Below are 21,584 nucleotides of genomic sequence, written 5' to 3'. Positions count from 1 at the left end.
AAGGAAAGCATCAGAGCATAAGAGCATAGGATCTTTGTTGTATCGTTCTCGAAAATTTTCTACTAATTTGTAATTGTGTTTCATTCTTGCATATCAATATTAGAGCCAGGACTTAAGTATACTTGTATTTTCTTTGGGTCCTATTTCCCATGCACTATTGTCTATCCTCATTCTCAATAACACTTTCAACTCAGGAATATTCACCAATAAGTAACTTGTATAAATGACCATAACTTTTTAATTAATATCATTCTATTATAAATAGAATTATCAGCATCAGAAAGCTCTTCTATTACTGAGTATTCCACATGCACAAATGATAAATATATATGCATTATATAAAAATTTGTAGTAAATAGAGGATGGAACATGATAATGGAAAATGGGAAAGCCATTATAGTCTCCTTCATTCGTCTATTTCTACATAAATCACAGCCAAGACTACTTGAAGACCCTAATAAAAATTGTGCACAAAGAGCATAGCGACACATTATTTACATATGTATATCCATAAATGATATTTATTTATGTTCCAGAGTTTGATGAGATATGTCAGATAATCTTCGAACACAATTTTATAGGGTAAAAAATTGAGTAAAATTCTTAAGCATTTAACTTTTGTCACCCTCAAATGTACCTAAATTCATCACACCACAACCTCACCATGCATCTCGACTCCGCTAGTGTAGCAGGACCAATTTATTGAAGTGAAAGTAACTTGAACCTGGGGCATGCTCTTTTGATCATCCCATGTTACCATTACACCACAACCGCTTTCACATCCATAAATTATATTAGTAACATGGCAATTTCTAAGAAGTATGGTGTAAAGGCACAGAGGCATGTTTGCACATAGTGCAGATATTCAACATGTGAGGTTTCAGACATGTTATGTACAAGCCCACAACTATAGTTAAAGGTTTTCACAAGTCTAATGCACAGGTTTTTTGGATCCAAGAGGGAAATCTCAAATTTAATGGGTAATGATAGTTATAAAACTTAAATCCCACTAGAAGCATTGATACAGCCCATTGCCTTGTTTTCTAACTTAATATTTCAGTTCCTCAAAGTCAACCACTATTCACAACTTCAAACTCTATCAGTCAAGTATTTTTAGGTCTATGCATATGGTTAGATTCTGTTATGCATTATTACTTCAAGTATAGTGGCTGCAGTCTGGACAATGTATCAGACTTTCATTCAATGGTAATATAAAGAACTACATCCAGCATCTTATATATTTAAATGTATTCACAACTCAAATGATTGACCTTATTTTGCACTAGCTCCCATGGCCTTTCTCTAGAAGAAAAGTGGTCCAATTTCATACCAATTATACCACCTCCTGCAGTCCTCTGTTCTAAAGATGAATTGCTGCCACCACCTCCACTGCCTAACTCACAGGGTAGATCTCCATTGTCATATACCACCCCACCTCTACTAACCCGATCGTTAAAGATTCCAGAGCCACCCTTTCCACCATGACCACCCCCACCTCCTGCCCCACTGCTTACAGACTCTCCTTTACCAACTCCTCCTTTGCAACCTGCAAACATTTTCATTAGATTGAAGCAATTAAGATTGTACCATTTCTAAGTCAACATCTATGACAGATAATATAGTGTCACAAATTTTTTGTTCTTACATGTCACTGCATATCTATAAGATCTCATTACTAAGAATAGAAAATATGAGCACCTCTCACACTTGATGGCACCATATAAAATTAACATGATTATACAAATCTTGAACAAAGATTTCTGCAGGCAGGCATTTGCCAAAGCTCTTCTGGATAGCCTGTGTAGACAAACTTTTCCATGCAAGTCAATCTATACCTAATTCCGATGCAGTTATAGAGCCACTGGGCCTGACTATCACCGTTCTGGCTCTGTGAACATGAAGAATACTACCTTTCACAAGCCCATCTATAATGATATCTTCCACACGACATATCTGCAACAGAGAAGCTTATTCTAATCAATATGAAAAGCTGAACCTAGAAAATTCATCTGGAAATATAGCCATAATAGACAAAACTAACAGTGCTCAAATTAAAGAATTAATGAAATTACATAAGCAGTCAAACAAAATGGTATTACTACCTAGGAAATGTTTCTTCTACATTAAGAATGATGATATTGAAGTCAAAAACATCAGACGTGATTATGTGTTATAATAATGCAAGTTATACCGACATTCTAATGATAATCATGTGATTCTAATAAAAATATTTAACCAGTTTCTTGTCTCATCATAATTTGAAACAATGTTTCCTGGAAGCATATCAAAACAGAGTATTTCTCACCTGGAGTGTGAAAGGCAACGAGGCATTTACATTACAGTCTTCAGGAGGATAAATCAGATCATTAGGACAAGTTTCACTTTCACAATGTAGCTTTGGGGTCCTAAGCATGAAAATGCACACCAATAATTAATGTAAACTCATTGAACTCAATCTAACCAAATATAAACAACAATATAGTTGAAATTTAAGCAACTAAAATAACAAACATACTAAGACAGAGATACTGACATAAAATAACAAAATAAAGTTCATACTTACAAATCACTTCTTGGTTCTTCGTCCAAAGGTGCCTTTAGGATTGACCCTACCCCAACCTATGGAAGGCAAAACAAAATTATACAGCATATTCATACATGAACTGTAATAATGGCCACATAACTTAATGATACAACCTTGAGAACAAACAAGTTCTCAAAAGGAAAGAAACAAAAAGATAGAAAGAAAACACAACACTAAAATTATATTAATGTCCACAGTGACCAAACTAGGTCAATGTGACTTGAAAGTAGATCCATTTACTATAACAGTACTAGCCTACTAAAGTAGAGAAGAACCCTAACATCTTATCACATTTAACAACAAAATACTCCATATAAAAGCATAAGTTGTGATGTTGAAACTTGTAAACCAGCAAATAATGGCTAAACAATCTAAACAACACAACTTTAAGTAAAAATTCGGTTCACAAAAAAGTTAAATTAAAAAATAAATAAATGATAACGCGAGAATGAAATTCTAAATGTCCATAGCCACCAGACTAGCTCAGTAAGACTCAAAAATAGACCCATTTACAAAAGAAAGCAAAACAAGCTATGGAATTTTGTTGAGAATCATCGTTCTGAAGCAAAACCCATGCAGTCTCATTTTGTTGAGAGTCACCATTTTTAAGAAAATCTCAGGACAAAATTGTTGAACTACATATAAACATGATTTTCAATTTTTTATATCAAACCAAAAAAATGCAGCACTTAGAACTAGAAATATAACGAAGCCTCACAGCTCCTTAAAAGGAGAAATTAAAAAAGAAACATCTTTACACTAGATACAGTGGAGGACTGTCTGACTTGGAAACTGGATTATATTGGTACAATTGAAAAATCACAAAAATGCAAGACTGTTTTCAGAGGTTCACACATCATAACAGGATATTCTTTCAGTAGAACTCAGTAATACATGCCGCATTCCTCACAAACTTCCAGGTAAAGGGAAAAATGCAACATAAGTAAAGATACACAAGGAATAAAGTCGAAAAGTGCATTTATCTTCAATTGCTTGTCTGCTCGGGGACAAGAATGTCACGAACCTCACATAGTAAGAAGATAATACAATTAAAATATTAAATATATAAAGTGAGGTTTGTCACAGAACCTTTGCATCAGCCTACCCCATAATGATAATCATCAAATTATTTGAATTCTTATATGTTCCAACTACTCATAAAATATTAATGGCATCACATTCAGAATGATTGTCAAAATCAAACATTTTGGTTACAACAGATATCAACAATCCTTTCCCTGACTGTGTTCAGCACCAAATGGTAATGATCAAGAACAAATGAGATGCACCAAACCATTAATACTCCTTTCATAGACAAATATTTTGCATCAGGATTTTAAGCCTTAAACGCTAGCATGGTCTCTAAGCCCTGCAATGAAAGTTCCAAAACTAATAAGTACAGAACACACACAAGTAAATGAATCCTTGATATTAGCACCTCCTTGTCCCCGGTCAATCTCATACCACACAGAAATGATTCCCAAACTTCAAAGATTTAAATTTAGTGTAAGCTGCTTGGGCCCTAAATTGATATGCGTATATGAAATGAAGCTAGGCTGAAATTAAATCTTCTAAGAAGTCAGACGGGAAACCAGATGGAGACCTAAACAAATATTGTTGGTTTATAAAAAATTTCAAATAGTTAGAAGAATGATGAGGATGTCAAAAACAATCACCTTGTCTCTTGTAAGAGTGAAACAATTACACATGTTTGCTACAATAAATTATATTAGAAAAGCCCCACAAATCTCATGTAGAGATTTTTTCTAACTTTTGTTGCAATTTGGATAAAGCCATGCAAATTTGTCTGCTAACCGTAGTAATGTGATATCAGATAAGGCAAGTTGGCTCATATGAAAAGATCTGCAACTCAAACTTCAGTTTCACTAATTGTGTGCTCTCTTGTAAGTTACCTCTTTGAATGTACATTGGTAGGATACTATTACAGAAAAGAAGAATTTATTTATACCATCATATTCTGAACTAATATACGAATACAAAAAAAAATAGAAAAACAATGACATGTCATTGAACACACTTCCAGCAATCAATACACTTTTGTTTAAAGCACCAGGCTTTAGAAAATAATCGACAATGATTTTGAACTTGACTTGGTTGTGCCATGCAGTATTGATCTCGTCACTATAGAAGGTTGGTGATATTTTCAGCAATTTCCATGATGCATGCATAAAAGTTATATTATGAGAACCTGAAACTCTGGATTTTGAATAACTAGCATATCCATCTTAGATAAATCAATCTAAAATTTGCCAAGAGATATCATTCTTGAGGCACCTGGTTTTTACTTGACTTGTAATATTAACTACAAAAATCATAAAGTTTTCAAAATTGGAAATATCAAGGAAAATCATAGTTATCAAAGAAGGGATTAAAGCTACATAAATTTATTTCTCAAAAATACTGTAAGGGAGTGGTTAAAGCTCCATAAATTTCCTTATCATAAATTTTGGAAGGGAGGATAATTTTTAATTTATTGATTTAATTAATAAACAATACAAGATTTGCAAACAATCATATTTAGAAGCTACCAATTTGTTTCTAAAATGAAATCCAAGCTATTGTTTATGTCATGGCACCTTGATGTTTGTACTCGACTTTCCTACCTTTTTGGTGTTCTGCTCCTTTTCTTGATTTTGCTTTGGTTTTGAAGAGGTGTCAGAATTTTCAATTTCATATATATTTTTTTATAAGTAATGTTGAGTATTGTTGGACATACATGTATTGTTAATATTATTCTGTATTGGTTGTTGGCCATAAATTGTATTTTTATTTTTATTATTTTTAAATGAAAATAAATTATATATTTACTTTATAGTTTATTTGTATGTCAAAGAGGATGTTAAAATTAAAGTTGACCTGGAGTTTTTCTTTCACAATCACAACATCAAATGCTTCTCCGCCCACTGCCACTGTATGTTGCAACTCTCAGCATAATAATTATTTTATGTTAATTTTCTTTGGGATGAAGTGATTCATAGTGGAAGGAGTGACAGATTAATTGTATCAGCAACCTTTTGAACCTTATCGTCACATTTTCTCCTCTTTATACTATACATCCACATCAAGTTCAAGCACTAATATTTGCACAGCAAATTACATCAAATTTTCTCCAAGTAATTTAGCAACAACTTTTGGAAAGCCAAAAAATCATTTGAATTCATAATTCTTACATAGATAACATAGAAGAGAGATAAGAAAAGCCGTTGTCCTCGTATAGTGTCTCCTTCTCCTGTTAAGTTCAGTCGACCTTGTCCATGAACACCTAAATTTGCATTGGAAGTTATAACTGATTGTTCCTGCAAGAAAAGTTGAGTTCAGTCTCAAGCACAAGCAAACATGGCATTTTTTAATATAAAAATGATAAAGGGAACCACATACCCTAAGAACCATAAGATTGCTTGCCTCCAAAAGAGAAGTGCCAACCATTGTATCTCCTCCACCATCAATTTCCAGTTTTGAATTCCACATTAGCAACATTTTTACAGACATTCGCAATGCTCCATATACCTTCAATTTGTCATAAATTTATTTAGAATACTAAGATAACATCAGAATAAATCTGAAAAAATGCTCTACAGACTATGCCAACAGAAACTAAAATCAACAACAAACAATTAGATACAACATTCAGGAAAAATAAAAGACTTGTCCTTATTAGCAAAGTAGCACAAAAACATTGAACGGAAAAAGCTTTTATTAACCAAGTACTCTAATAATTTTTCACAATCAATCAAGTTGTATAAGAAAAAAGAGGTTAAAAGAACCAAAAAGCTCTAGAATCAGCATAATCACAAGGCTTGATTTGTTAGTGACCATAATCGTTGCTATTCATATATTGTTCATTAATGCATGTAAGTAAATGATGTATCAGACTTTGATGGCATGACTGAGGCTAAAATGAATATCCATAGTTTCAAAACTCAGTGGGTTATTCACCAAAAACTAGGTGGTAATGAAAAACATAGGGATACACACAACTATGATTACTTTTTTGGCAAGTACTCTCTAACTTAACCCACTGGAATGCTTACAAGTACACACAAATGACATGGCTCACTAAGAACATGTAAAGAACGTTCTTAAACTAGTTATGTGTGATGTCCCTTTTCAGTCCATTCCAACATTCTTGGAAAGTTCCAAGATTCTTGAAAAGCAACAACTTAATTGGAAAGGAATTTTGACTGTGTCAATGAGTTCATGAAATAAGATGCGTCCAATGGTACTTTTTGAATGCAGTTTCGACATTCGGGGAGCTCTCCACACTTCTTGGAGAAGTTTACTATTTTTGGAAAGCACTGATTCTCATTAAATTCAATATCATAAGAACTTAAGAGTAATTTCAAGGTCAAAATATGGTCCATTTCAATTTTTTAAATCATTGTTTCACAAGGACACATCCCCCCCCCCCAACACCACCTTCACCACCTCTACAACATCCGCTGGGAACGCCACTAGATTGTTTGCTATATGTCGCATGCCATTTCATACTGCTTGCAACCTTATATTTTGTGAAAACTATTTGTGTTTCATGGGGCACTCATAGAGATGTTATATTACAGATTTTGCCTTAAAGATTTCCATTCACCTCAATTTGTATATCCCAAAACCCATCCCCTCATCAGGAAACTTTGAGGTACTATGGTTTTTTTCACAACTTGATGGTTGTACGGGAATATAATTAATTGAATTATAAAGTGCCTCCTATGCTCCACCAAGTTTTGGTGACAGGGACAGCAGGGGATTGTGGGATGTGTTTCTGGTACAAGGGTACATTTGGGCCTTTTTTTAGGGGGCAGTAGGGGACAGCTATTAAAAAATAGAATTTTTTTAAAATATAGAAAAATTTCAAATATTCATATCATAACATTGTTAAAACATTCATCATAGACATTGTAGAAGCTTAATACATAACATTAGACTTGAATTGAGATTTCACAAGAGCATTGACAAACAAATTAACAAAATTCAAATGCTTTCATTGTCAATGTGCATACATATTAGAAAATAATTATAACAAAATGCCCAAAGGCTCCAAGTTTCAACTATAAAATGACAAAAACGTAGAAAATATATGGCTGTCCCTAATTAGCAGATGCAATTGGTAGGTCTGTATCAAAATCGGAGCTCAAGTTTGAGTCACCGGTGGTATAAGGTGCTGACTTAGGCAATGGAACCCCAACTCCCCAAGTACCCGAAACATTTCAGGGGTAGGGACGGGGGTACCAAGGTAGCGGATGGGTCCTGGTGGAGCACAAATGTGACACATATGGTTCAATAGTAAATTAAAATAAAAGTCACTTTATAAGGAGATAAATTAGAATTTTCTACAATGTTATTAAATGGCTATAAAATATAACTTTTAGAAAGATCCCAAAAGGGGCTATTAAAGAAGGTTGTGAGGAGACATTTTCATATTCTTGGTAATTGTAGTTTATCGAAACCCTAGTTGTAAAGGTCGAGTAGGTTTGCTCAACAACAACACTAAAAGGAAACCCCTAAGGTGAAGATTGGTTTTGGGAGCCAAAGATCTTCCCTAGCTAAAATGGCATGACTCATTCAAAACCATGGTTTGTGCTAAAAGGATACACTTTGAGATTTGTCATGACGAAGCAGGGCAAACATCTCCCAGATTGGTATTGTCCTGAGAGGTAAATTTATTGCGATTTTTTAACAAATAATAAATTTGTGAAAGATTTATGGACTATTTGTGATTGGGGTGAGATTCGAGTGAGGCATTCCATTTACAATGATTCCAAACCCTTATTTATTTCCAAATGCCATCTTAGACTTTGCATAATAGATAATTTTATGGAGTTACACTTGTGCAGCTACAGCAAGCATCATATTTCCAGCTTTCCTTTTATCTAACAGCAATTGTTATGGGGTTTCGAGTCTTTTATCCCTTGCGTGTAATGTCCCCTTTCTAGCTCGTTCCTATTCTTGAGTGATTAGCCTATCATTCTGACCCTCGTAGGCTAATAATTGTGGATAGAGGGTCTCTGAGGCAGAGGCTTGGTCAATGGAGGTTCTTGTCTTCTCCAGAATTCAGTATGTTCCATTTTGGTCTTCATTTGGCTCAAATTGGACTTCGTTTGGGCTCAATTTCATATACTTACTATTTATAGTAAGTCAGGAGACGGTCAAGAAGGACCCTTTCTATTTTTAGTAAGTCAGTGGGTTGGGCAGAGGATAAAATTGTCAACTCCCCGGTGCAGACAAAATGAGGAAATATTGATTAATCATGGAGTTATGCTTATTTGGATATTAATAAAGTGATAACTTCATTAATATATTTTATTATGAGGCCATTTAATGTTATATTATAAGTTATTATTATTTCATAAAGAAAGGGTCATGCTCTTCATTAAAAGAGGGGCCATTTAAGAAATTAATTATGGATTCCAATCTTTATGAAATATTAAATGTTTTCCCTAAGTCTTAATGAAATAACATTTAAAATGTTATTATTATGTCTTTTATGGGAAATCGATCCCTAAAACGAATTATAAATACCTCCTCAATGAAATCAATAGGAAGCTATTGAGCAATTTCTTCATTTTATGAATTGGGAGAAGAAGCCAAGGGTTTCTGATTTCAGTCAGCCATTGGAGAGCGTCATTTCTTCAATGTTGTAGCCATTTGAGGTGGTGAAATATCCATTGAATTTGGCATCCAGGAGAGCTTCAAACAGAGGTTCTATTTGCGTTAAATTGGAAAAGAAATACAAAGAACACAAGGATTTGATGCATATCTATCCGCAAATCAGAATATTAAAAAGATTATCATTTGCATATTAAAATTTGTATGGGCTGCTACAGTAGAGTGAACAGTAAACGCTACAGTATTTTTGCTTATTATTTGAGTTTGCACAAGGGTTCTTCAAGGGTTTTATTTCCGCACCATATCTGATTAATTGCTGCATAGATGCCATTGAATTCTGGGCATATTGACAGTGGTTTCAAGGCCAAATAAATTCCAATAAAATTCTGAAAGCATTGGTAGTGGTCTATGAGGCTAGGCGCTACCTCTTTGAGGGTAAATTCATTAAGCACAACGGGAATCGAATCAATATATCCAGGCAACCTCCATTGCCAGGTTTTTATATCAGTCATTACATCTCAATTAGTTTGGCACTTATTCAGCATTTGAAACATTGTAATCTTCAGTCATTCGTAGTTGCAATGGCTTAGTTTGAGTTGCTGCTGTAGAAGAACTTTTTCAATCAGACTTGGCCCTGTATTGAGCTACCAATGTAAAGCCAAGAGTCTTGGCATATCAGCATTGTCATGTACTTAGGATTGCATTCATTTGATGGAGTTATAAATTGCATGCCTCATGCTGTTGTAATGCTCATAATGATAAGTATATAGCTTGCATGCTAAGTGTTTGTGAAAATGACAGTTGGCTGTAGGTGCACATTTTACATGCAGAATTTCTTATATATACATTTGAAAAGACCAAAAGACGATGCATTTGCATCTAGTTCTTTGATTAGACATTGTAGTGTTAATTTGCAAGCATTTGAACATCATTTGAAACCATTTCAAGCGAACAAAAAAAATCAATCTGAAACAAATGACAGCAAATTAGAGGATTCATGACAAGTGTTTGATGATATTCCTTGAGCCTTAAATCAGCAAGTTAAAGGCAGTTTAGCAAGGGATATTACAGTGGTATCAGAGCGGTTTCCTGCCATCCTATTGGGGTTTGAATTAAATTTTTATTGAGCATACATTTGAGTGATCAGCACTCTTGCATTTTCAGTTCCTTGGTAAACAAATTGTATCTGGTGATTGGATTTGGTTAGCGAGAACAATATATGAACAAGCTAAGAAACTTGGTGAAATTCCACAGTCCAGGTATGATACATTATGTATTTTTAGAAGGCTAGAAGAAAGTTTGAGTATGGTAGGGCATTCACCTTCAACAGTGCTTCAGAAAACAATGGGTCCTGCAGTGACAGTGTTGGGTGAGCATAGGTACTTGGCATAACAATAGTGAGATCAGGCTTGTTGTTGCCCTATGCTACAATATGTTCATGAGGATCATAGTTCCTCTGGTTCCTTATTCTGATAACACCATGAGAGAGGTTTTTCAACTGATCATTGATTGCATGGTTGGGATTGGAGACATTGGGAGTCCTACCTATACACGGAAGGTTAAGGTCTTAGAGCTAATGGCACAAGTTAGATCATGTGTTGCCATGCTTGATTATGACCAGCATGATCTTGTGTTGCAGTTATTCAGGCTTTTTGTAGAGTCCATTGGTTCAGGGCATGACAGGTGTATACAGGACTACATGAGAGATATCATGATCTCCATTGTGGATAACATTGATAGTATATCTCAGCCCATTATGACACTTCTTCTAGCTGTTCATAGGCAAGAAAAATTGACTTCTCCAGCTGCTTACGTTTTGGTCTGCAGTGTTTTTGAACAGTGTGAAGACAAGCTGAAACCATATTTGATTGAGGGGCAAGTACATGAAGAGAAGGTGAGATTTGTGGAGAATGTGGTGATTATTGGCACTCAAGAAGTTATTATCAATCATGATAACAAGTCTGATTTTCATGACAGCAGCCTTCCACTTGAGCGTAATGATGATTCAATAGTCATGGCAAGTTCAAAAAGTGTCATGGGAGTGACCTTGAGTATTGGCATTCATGATACAAGTGTCAAGAATGAGGATTGCATGGGAATTTTGGCTCATAACAATTCTGAATTACATGGCAGTAGTGATTAAATTTTGTATCAGCATTAGATAACAGTGACTACTCATGTGCAAGATGCTACTATTGAGTAGTCACATGAAAGTACTCAGGAATTAGGCACTAAAGATGCATTGTATATTGTGGATTCATGTCATGATGAGTCTGATTTCTCAAATCAGACCTTAGACAACAAGTTAGAAAATTCATTGGTTGCCATTGAATCCCAAGATCGTGAGTTGGATGGTGATACAGTTGCACTAGAGTGGAAGTGTGTGAAGATACTGTCATATCAGCAACTTCTACTTTGCCAGTTGAGTCATCCTTCGAGGTACATAGCAGCAATACCTTAGATATTGATGTGTGCATGGTTGATTGCACGCACGATGCTGCTTATCATGAGGTGAGTGATGTAGATACAGCCTCTTACCATAGCGCAGATTTGGGTGGAAAGAATGAGTCACAGGGGTATCATCATCTGGCTAGGCAGTTGAAGGTTAGCGATGATATGATTGCTACAGCTTTGGAGCATTTTGATGTCGCTCGACAAATGTTGGCAACCTATGGTTGGAGTACTCCTAAGACAAATGAGCACAGTGATAGTATCCTTTTCCTAGCAGAGTTTCACGCACTCCGAGAAGCTATTGGGATAATGAAACAGAATTACTTGCAGTTACTAGCTGATAGGGATTATCTTCTTGAGTGGGATTGCACTTGCTACGATGCATTGAAGGGAAAGGAGGAGGAGGTTGATGAGCTTACCCATGAGCTTGAGGTGACTATAAACTCGTTGGAGAGAGCTCAGTCAGCCCTTCGTGAGTCACAGTCACAAGTTGAGGAGCTTACCGCGGCATTGAGTTTAGCACAATCTTCACCATCTGTGGATACAGTTGAGTTTCCTATAGCGGCACTTGGTGATGAGTTTACACCCACAGGTTGTAGTGATGGATGTGTTGAGGATGTGGCTACATCCCTCATTGATGTAGGTACAGATGACTTAGTTGGGATGAGTACTTCGATTGAGACCAGCAGAGAGCCACTTGTTGCATTAGAAACTCCCAAGGTTAGCACTATGACCGATGATGCAGGTCAAATTGTTGATAGCTCTTGTGTGGCAATGGTGGACTCTCTAGAGAGTTGTGTGTTAGTACACGGCATTACTCCATCCACTTCACATGGGACTCGCAGAGTGTCATCTGGTTGGGAGTATGGCTCTCATGTAGATTTGTTTCCTTCTCTTGGAAGCAAATCTAGTACTTCATCCCATGCAGCTGATTTTGGATGTCAACTTGTTGTGTCCAAGAGTCAGAGTGATCAGCTGCAGGTCTCAGAGGATAAGGTTGACTCAACCTTATATTGTTTTTACTGCACAGATTCATTTGTTGAGTACCTTCTTGAGAGTCCTAAGTTTCGGGAGGGTCCGTTTGGAGCCACCAAGGATACTCTCATCCGAGGTTCTCTCGCCATCAGGTGTGGTGTGGGAGTAATTGTAGATACTCTGACTACAATGCTTCCTGATAGAGATTTTGTGATTGGGTTTTAGAGAAGGTTACCAAAGCCCCTACCCAATTAGCTATTCGGGATCAAAGATTGGAGTCGTCTCTTGATTCCAGTATTGTTAGAGATGAGCCTTTGATCAAGGTTGGAGCATTTTATCGCAACTACACAATGAGGAGTGTGACAGAGATTGGAGCCGTCTCTTGATTCCAGTATTGTTAGAGATGAGCCTTTGATCAAGGTTGGAGTGTTTTATCGCAACTACACAATGAGGAGTGCTCATCACTTTTCTTTTGATCCAGACATGGAGGACTTGATGATGCATCGGTGTGGATTGGCTTTGAGGTTATACCATCCATTGTGGGATGGAGAGTTACCATTTTTAGTAGATGGAACTAGCAGTTGCAAGTACCTGGCTCAGTTGATTGCTAGGGACTACTTGCTGGAGTAGTGTTCAGTTTCCCATCATGTTGATGTGTATCCGGTGGAGATTGTTACTCCTATGACACAGAGACTATCTTTGGATACATGGCTTCAGAGAGATTATGGTGACAGTGGGCATGATGGTTTAGTTGGATATCACATCCATGAGAGTTTAGCAGAGGTTGTGGAGAGATGTTGCGTAGCAGATGTTTCCAGGTATTCCTATCTCCACAGTACGGATGGATGTGTGTATAGATTGCACTGGGATCAAGGTGGGGATAGAGTTAGTGTTGCAGTTTGGATAGCTCCCATGGGTTGGCTTCACCACATCTGGCATGGTGAAGTGGGGACCAGTGTTGAGAAGCGGAAGTTTGAGGGAGGTTTACATGGCAGACTTCTTGGGAGACTCCCAAGGGTCACTTGAAGGGTGGGGAGACTTGCAAGAGTCTCTAGTTCGAACATGTCAAAAAGCAATTGAAATTTGTTTATTTTTAATTTTGAGCAATTTTTGGGGGTTGGGGGGTAACCATAATTTGACGTGGGCCCCACCCCTTCCCCCAATGCAATACAAAACCACTAAAACTATTGATTTCGTTTGCATTTCTAATTATAATTTTTTTTACCAGCTAGCTAAAGAGGAGAAAAACTTAGAAATCTTCGTATTTAGATACAATATTTCAAATTTTGCTATTTTATAATTTTACTAATTTCCTACAGTTTCATTTGAAATGTAATTCCTATAATGTTATACATCTTCTGACAACTAGTTTTTCAAGTGCTATAAGTATATGTATAACTATATCAGCACCGCCACCCCCCCCCCCCTGCAAAACCCCCGTCGTCATCCCCAAACCTAGGCCCTTTGTCCCCCCGTCCCCAAAACTCATCCCCGCGTCCCCAACGGCCGTGGAACACTGGTAAATTCAGCTTACTAAGCCACTACTCCCAATCTTCTACTCAAATTGAATAAGTAAGAAACTTGAAGACACTCTTAGAAAACATTACAAGGCAATTCAACAGACAATAGAGATCCTAGAAGACACAAAAATAAGACACTAGTGCAAAATGATTTAGGGATGATTTGGAAATCCAAGAGTCAAAGGAAGTTGCTAAAAGAACACTCAACAAGTTGAGTTAGCATAACACAAGAAAACCAAGGAATGCATGACAGTTCATTTTACTTTAGTTTGTGGCTTCCAATGCAACTCTGCCAACTAAAAAGCCAAACTGATTTATTTATTTAAAATTATTTCACCTACCTATGGAGTTCTCTTTATCATATAATGAGTATAGGTTGTCTGTAGTGGCTTGAAAGCTTTATGAGACCCTTTGGGTTGCCTTCAGATTGTGATTCTCACCATTGTCGATTTCCTTTTGCCAATTGTAAGGACATTTTTTAATATCACATGAATATTGACAATGAATTCTGAAAGCAATATGAATTAAGTTTTGAGTTTGATATTTGCCATTTGCTAATTTGTTCAACTTTGATTCTCATGTTAATTCTCAATTTAACACAAAATGTTATATTTTAAGGTTCCATAATGTATGTATGAATGCTTTATCAATGTTATCATATGAATATTTAAATTTTCCCCATATATTTTAAATTTTCCCTATTATTTATATAGTCGTCCCCTTTGCTGTCCCTTACCGTCCCCAAAAATCGCCCGAAAAATCAGGGACCCTAAAATGCATCCCCCCATCCCCATCCCAAAAACTTGGGGTAATATAGTTTTTAATGATGCCACAAAGTCCAGCAACTTAATTTTATCTTCATCAATATCTTTCCTCTGCCATAGTGAGTCCAATAGGAATATGACTTATGTGGCCTCAATAGTATCCTTACCAAATATTGGTGGTGCTATCTTATTTGTAAATGACATCTCATTAGTTAATGTTGAAAATTCTTTTCCTAAGTTAAACATGGCTTTATTTCCTTTCCCTATTTCTTCTCTCCTTAATTTCCTCACACTTTTATTGACTAATTGTTCCAAAATATTCCTCCTAAACGGATAAAATCTTTTACAAAGTTTTTAGAAATTCCAAGAATCTATCATCTAGTTTGGTTGTACTTAAGATATGTGAAGTGGCTTCGGATTTTTTCCTTAAGTTCAAGAAAGGAGATCTATGTTTTATGCATGGGTACACATATTCAAATTGAGCAGGAGATTCTAATAACAAGGGGTCTACTTCTAGCTGTCTTTGTGTGGGAAGATTTACTAATCTCACTATCTTTCAAGAAGCAGAATAGTGTTTCAAAATCAATAGAAGAGAACTACTTTTGGCTATGTCATCATGTTGCTAGATCAGTTGTGTGTATCAAAAGACAAATCAATGATTTGTTGTGACAATCAAAGTGCTATTTGGATTACCTAAAATCCACTCTTTTGTGCAAGGACTAAGCATATCAAGATCAAGTACCACAAAGTTCATAAACTATTGGAGCTTCAAAAGATTTTGATTGGCTATGTTGGGACAAAGGGCCAAGTGGTGGACATCTACACCAAGCCATTGATGGAAATGAAGTTCATTGAGCATGTCATGAAGGGGGGATTGTCATCATGAAATTCTCTTGTCAATGTAGTAACACACAATTAATGTGTTGTAAATCCTCAAATTTCAGATTAAAGGGCAATGTTGGAATCATAGTAGCAGATCTTGGAAAAATATAGTGATAAATCACAATTTATCAAATCTCACTTACCTAGCTTCATTATCTATGGAAAAATTGTGATATTTCTCAAAAAATCATGTTAATTGTCATTTTCCTGCATTTGATTGATTTCTTTAGACCATTTGACCCAAAGTAATGAGACTTGCCTGGACTCAACAAGACTCAGGAAGTACAAGGCGAGCCAAGATGGCCGAGTTTCCTAGGCTTGGCCTTCGAGTCTTTCCTAGACTCGCTGAATCTGGAACTTACCAACTCGCCAAATCTGGAACTTACCAACTCGCCAAGTCTTGGCAAGTCTCAACCTAGAGACTTAGCAATTTTATTTTTAATTTTTTAAAATACAAAATTTTAATGCTTGTTTGGTTTATAACATGCCCATCTACGATTTTAAAAAAAAAAATGAAAATGTTGTGTGCCTTGAAGCTTTGTGTAGTTTTGAAGGTCTTCATTTGGGTGTGGTGGTGGGGGCTCCGCACTTGACCCCACCCTATATCGCGACAAGGAACGCATAGGGCACCATCCCCAAACCCCACAACCATTATCCCCTCAACCCAACAGGAGGCATTGTCCACTCAACCCCACAAGAAGCGCTACCACCATACCCCCACAAGGGGTGATTCCCCTTGACCCCACTAGGGGCATTGCCCCCACACCACGAGGGGTGTTGCCCCCAGACCGCTACAAGGGGTGTTGCCCCCAGACCGCTACAAGGGGTGTTGCCCCTCGACCTTGCTAGGGGCAGTGCCCCCTGACCCCCATGAAGGGTGCTACCCCTCAGCCTCATTTTGGTGTTGTCCTCAAACCCCCATCAAACTATAAGTCTAAGCAAGTAATAAGCCAATGATGAATCACAACCATAAAAATCTACAAAATGCATATGTTACAAACCTTTGCATCTTCACAATCAAAGCCACAATCAAGGATTATCTTGTTTCATACATTGGACATTTGTTTAGCATTCAAGGACCACCATAGGCAAAGTTGGCATGCTATAGTTCTTGTACTGCTAAATACAGGTTAACTCATAGTTGACAAGAAATGCAACATGTATCAATCATGCCTTGCATAGACAACTCATGAAAAAAAAATCCCATCTATTAGTATTCTAGCTAAGGTCAAAATTGAACATAACCATTTATCTTTTTACTTAATCATCCCTCTTTGTTAATGAGCATAAAATACCAATCGCCAATCGAACACAGAATAAAATACCAAAGTATTTTACCCTCTCTTAAACAAAATCACCTCAAATGCCAAATACCTGATCAACTAAGACGATTCCAAAGTTTCTACGGTCCATTCTTGACATGTGGGTAACTCAATGGCTGATGTGATTTGTTGTTTTCACTTGGGGACTTACACAATTGTTCTTTTCAATATCCAACTCACTCATGAATGGACATGGGTTGCCAAAGGTTTTCGAAAGATTTTGCAATTAAGCTCGATCTAATCTAACAAGGGATTTTCAAATAAAATGCAAAAGGAATGAGGGTTTACAAATTCTATTCTAAATTTATCTAACCTCCAATGCAAGACGTTATGAATGATTCAATGAAATTAAACTGGGCAAGGTTTCACCATCAAAGAACAATTCAACACATGCTTACTGCAATTATCTAAGGTAAACTCATAGATGTTCAAATTATCACAATCAACATCAACACCATCAAGGCAATGCATACCAATGGATGTGCAATAATTGAAGTTTCAATTTAATCTCCAATTGACCGCACAAGGCGAACTGACAATCAACAAGAAGCTAGTTGTATGGACTATACGAATCTCATTCAAATGCATTCAACACTTCTTTCATTCAATCTAAAATACTTGAAAGCAAATTCTATTGTAAGTTCTAATCTAAATTTGGAGGCAATGAGAACCACAAATGCATACAAAATCTAAACAAAGCCACCAAACTTCAATGATTGTATTCAAATTTGCAACATAAAGGCGACAATTCCCAAAAATCTCTCCCTTACAAATGAGAGGTAAATGGGTTTATATAGAGTCTCAAATGAAATAAATGGCCAAAATTCATTTAGAATCAAGAGCCAATATCTTGCCAACACTGCCCTAAAATAACCCTAATTAGGGTTTGCACCAAAAATGGAATCCAAAAAGAAGGTCCAATAGGATGACACCTAGTCATCAAGTAGGGTATCTTCTAGAAGATTTTGGCCTGCATCCATCTCTCTAGCAGCATACTCCACGAATCTGGCTAAGTTTGAATTGAGTTCCTCCATCGTAGCACTAGGCAAAGCTTCCTGTTGTGCATCGATCACATCCAAGGCATCTGAGCAAGTATCAAAGACACTTTCCCAATTCAGCATAAGCTTCTATAAATTGTGGATGTGAACTATGAGAGAAACTAAATCATCTATCTGATTCTTCTTCAAAGATTCTAACTGATTGAAGTAAATAAACTTCATCTTTTCTTTCAATTCTTCCAAGTTCAAACTGTTGGAAGCATGGACATCTAGTCCCAATAACTCTTCAATTGATGTAAGGATCTTGGACTGTATCTCTTGGATCGATCCTTCCATCGCAATGCAATCCTATCTCGCATGATCATAAGTTGACTTCTACATAGCCAATGAACAATAACATCCTTGAAAATCATAAATATCTCTTGCCTGAATAATTCCCTCCTGGATCAATGTGGGGGTAGGGATTTGCTTCAACACTCTGAGACGTGGAATAGTCCTCTCCTGCACTAGTTGGAAATCATCCCAAACTCCTTCCAAGTATTGTATCCTAAATATGAGCATCGATGTCTTATCAAATGCTTGGACAAACTACGCTAGGAAATCATCCAATTACTTCACAATATCTTCAATCCATTTTCCAACCTCTTGATGTGTATTCCTCACTGCCTCAAAGTCAAAGAGGAATACGCAATTAACTACAATGGGTGAGACAAAAGTAGGATTCTCACGCCTTTGGGAATTCATCTCTTCAATATATTCTTTGAGTCTATTGTTTTCCCTCTCAAGAATCTCCTTCTTCTCAATCGTTCTATTCAATCACACCTCAATTGCCTTGGTCGTATCATTCAACTCCTGGAATTCTTGCTTCTTTGTACTAGGTCCAAGGTCAATTGTGGTGACCTGATAATCCATAGGAGTGACAGCATCTTTGGTCTTATCACCCATCAGGACAGCCACTTGTGCAAGACACACACCTATATCATCTCTAGCGATCTCAGAGAGCACCTTAGCTTTCTTTTGTTCCTTTTCCTTGCCAACCCTGGCTAGGAAATCATCAATATCCTATGCGGGTTGTGCCTCTATCATTTTCTTCTTCTCCCAGCTCTGCAGCAACCAATCGGGAATAGTAGAAATTTTCATCCCATCTTCGAGGCTCATATCCTGATCAAGTCCTCTAAAGGCTGAAATAACATCATCATCTATATCCTTGTCCTTAGATAAATCTACCACATTGTTGCCCAAGTTGACCTCTAATTGGATTGTAGGAGATCTTGGTTGTTCTTCATCATCGTCATGTGGTGTCGATTATGTTGTAGCATGTAACTCTTGATTGTTCTCTGGTAGGATTTCCGTATCGGAATCCTATCTGGACTCATCATCTTTCTCTGTCATATCATTTTCCTTCCAAAATGAGGAGCTCATGGTGGATTGAGAAGTGTTGGACTTACGTTTCTTTTGTCTTGAACTCTAGCTAACGATCTCCTTTCCCTTTGCTTGCAATTCTTCAGGCATGCCCTTTCTTCTCTTGGGAGCCTGACTCTCCTCATCATTATGCGTCCTTACATTACAGACTGTTCTCTCATCATCATTGAGGGAAGTCTCCTCATTTCTCATTTTATCATAGGTAAAGATGACCTTCATTTTTCTTAACTCATTGACGTACTTGTCCACCCATTCCCTAGAGTAATCATTCACTTCTCTCATCAATACATTCAAGTCCACCAATCCAGGTTGTGTCCAATTGGGTAACATGATAAGCCTGTCTTTCTCATTTACGTATTGCAGATGGGCATGATCACCATCATCCTGAACCTAATCTTGAATGGAGAAGAGATTACACTTCCTCATGAAATCAACTAACATACGAGACCACATCCTCTTCGTAACTGCGAACTCATCCATGAGATTAGCCAAATGGTCCTCGATGTCGATTCTATGTGCGAATCTTCCTCCTTTGATTGTTACAATATTCTAAAATGGATCATCTACGACTACGGTGTGGCATACCTCAAATGTCTTTCCAAGTGCAATTGGAAGAGTTATCTCTGTTCTACGCTTTTCCTTTTGGAGGAAATCATACTCCAAAAGTTGTCTCACTAACTCAATTAAGATCATCCTCTCCATCAGATACCTAGGAAGCTTGTATGGTTCAGATTGAAATCCCTAAATCCGTAGGTATGTAAAGGCAGGAAACTATATATACCATGATCTGTATTTATCAACAAGTTTAGTTGCCTCCTTGGACAATCGTTTGTGGATTCTGCCTTGCAGCAGTCTTGTGATGTACATGGTGAAAGCATCGTTCACCCTTCTGTAATGTTCAATCTTGTGCATATGGAGTTGCAGATAACACTCATAAACTCTGTATTATCCTAGCCCATTCCCAAATTCGTCCATGCATATCAATCCCTTGTACACAATAAATCTGGCAAGTACATAGACATGATAGAAGGTCATACTGAATGTTTTCGTTTTCTCCAAGCCTCTCAACCAAATATCAAGATTATCACCTATGATTTTTGCCCAATTGATCACCATTCCCTTTGATATCTCTTCAATAAAGTAATACATCCAATTCTCAAATAGTGCCCCTTGAGGCGCTCCCATGACTCGGTTGAGCAAAAATACTAAGTCACTATAGTCATTCTTGAAGTCCGAACATAAAAGTCTCTTGGGCAATCTAGAGTGGTGACGCCTTGTCTCAAGGACCCACTCATTGTTCACAACTGTCATACATGCCTCCGCTCTCTTCTCAAATCTTGCTAAGGCTTCATCCTTAGTCATCTCTTGCATGTTTGTACTTCTAGGGATTGCAAATACTTCTCCAATTGATTCTTCAGCTAGGTACGCAAGTATTGCTCACTTAGGTGATCTAATCATTCTGGTTTGAGGATCATAATGGCTTGCACATTCAATTATAAGTTCACTGCATTGGATGGATGGTGGAAAGCCAGTTGCATTGTAAATTCCACTCTTCATGACATTAGCCGATAGCGTTGAGGCTAGATGATTTTTCACTCCGAACATTCTCCGCCTCATCTACTTTAGTCCAACTACTCCATGTTCGTGTCTGTGACTTTCTTCCATTGAGATGATATCAACGACTCCAGATAGAAGCCCTCTTGGACAACCTTCGATTGATTTTTTCTCACTGCTATCCCGCCCTTAGACATGGCACCTGTACGAAGCTTGAAGTTAATATCATGACAAAAATATCTCTAATAGTTCATTTTCAAAATTTCTTAAGTTCTAATTTCTAATAATTTTGTTACATTTAAAGGCTCAAAATCAGAAATTTCAATGGTAAGTAACATAATGTTGATTCATGTGCTAGACATAGGGTGAAGCGACCAACGTCATGGTGGAAAGAGGTCACCCCCCAATTTTACACGGTGGATAAGGAGGAGGTGAATCTAATAACCCCTCGAGATTTGGGGGGTTTGATCAAAGATAGCATTGAAAAGGTT

The 21,584-nt window shown here is 37.0% G+C and overlaps 1 protein-coding gene across 6 annotated transcripts in view; it reads right to left on the bottom strand.

Annotated features, from left to right (window-relative positions):
* The window catches only part of LOC131078912 (uncharacterized), a 273,049-nt gene that overhangs the window by 149,087 nt on the left and 102,378 nt on the right, over positions 1-21,584 (bottom strand). For all 6 annotated transcript variants that reach the window (XM_058016747.2, XM_058016743.2, XM_058016749.2 and 3 more), the window contains 6 exons: positions 5,984-6,112; positions 5,776-5,901; positions 2,564-2,619; positions 2,306-2,405; positions 1,836-1,953; positions 1,331-1,546 (listed from right to left, as the gene is read on the bottom strand). In XM_058016747.2, the coding sequence (XP_057872730.1) occupies positions 1,331-1,546; positions 1,836-1,953; positions 2,306-2,405; positions 2,564-2,619; positions 5,776-5,901; positions 5,984-6,112 (745 nt within the window). The remainder of the gene's footprint in view (positions 1-1,330; positions 1,547-1,835; positions 1,954-2,305; positions 2,406-2,563; positions 2,620-5,775; positions 5,902-5,983; positions 6,113-21,584) is intronic.

The sequence above is a fragment of the Cryptomeria japonica genome, chromosome 2 (genome assembly GCF_030272615.1).
Source record: "Cryptomeria japonica chromosome 2, Sugi_1.0, whole genome shotgun sequence".
Lineage (NCBI taxonomy): Eukaryota > Viridiplantae > Streptophyta > Pinopsida > Cupressales > Cupressaceae > Cryptomeria > Cryptomeria japonica.
The sequence above is the reverse complement of the archived record's forward strand: the minus strand, read 5'-3'. Positions and strand labels throughout refer to the sequence as shown.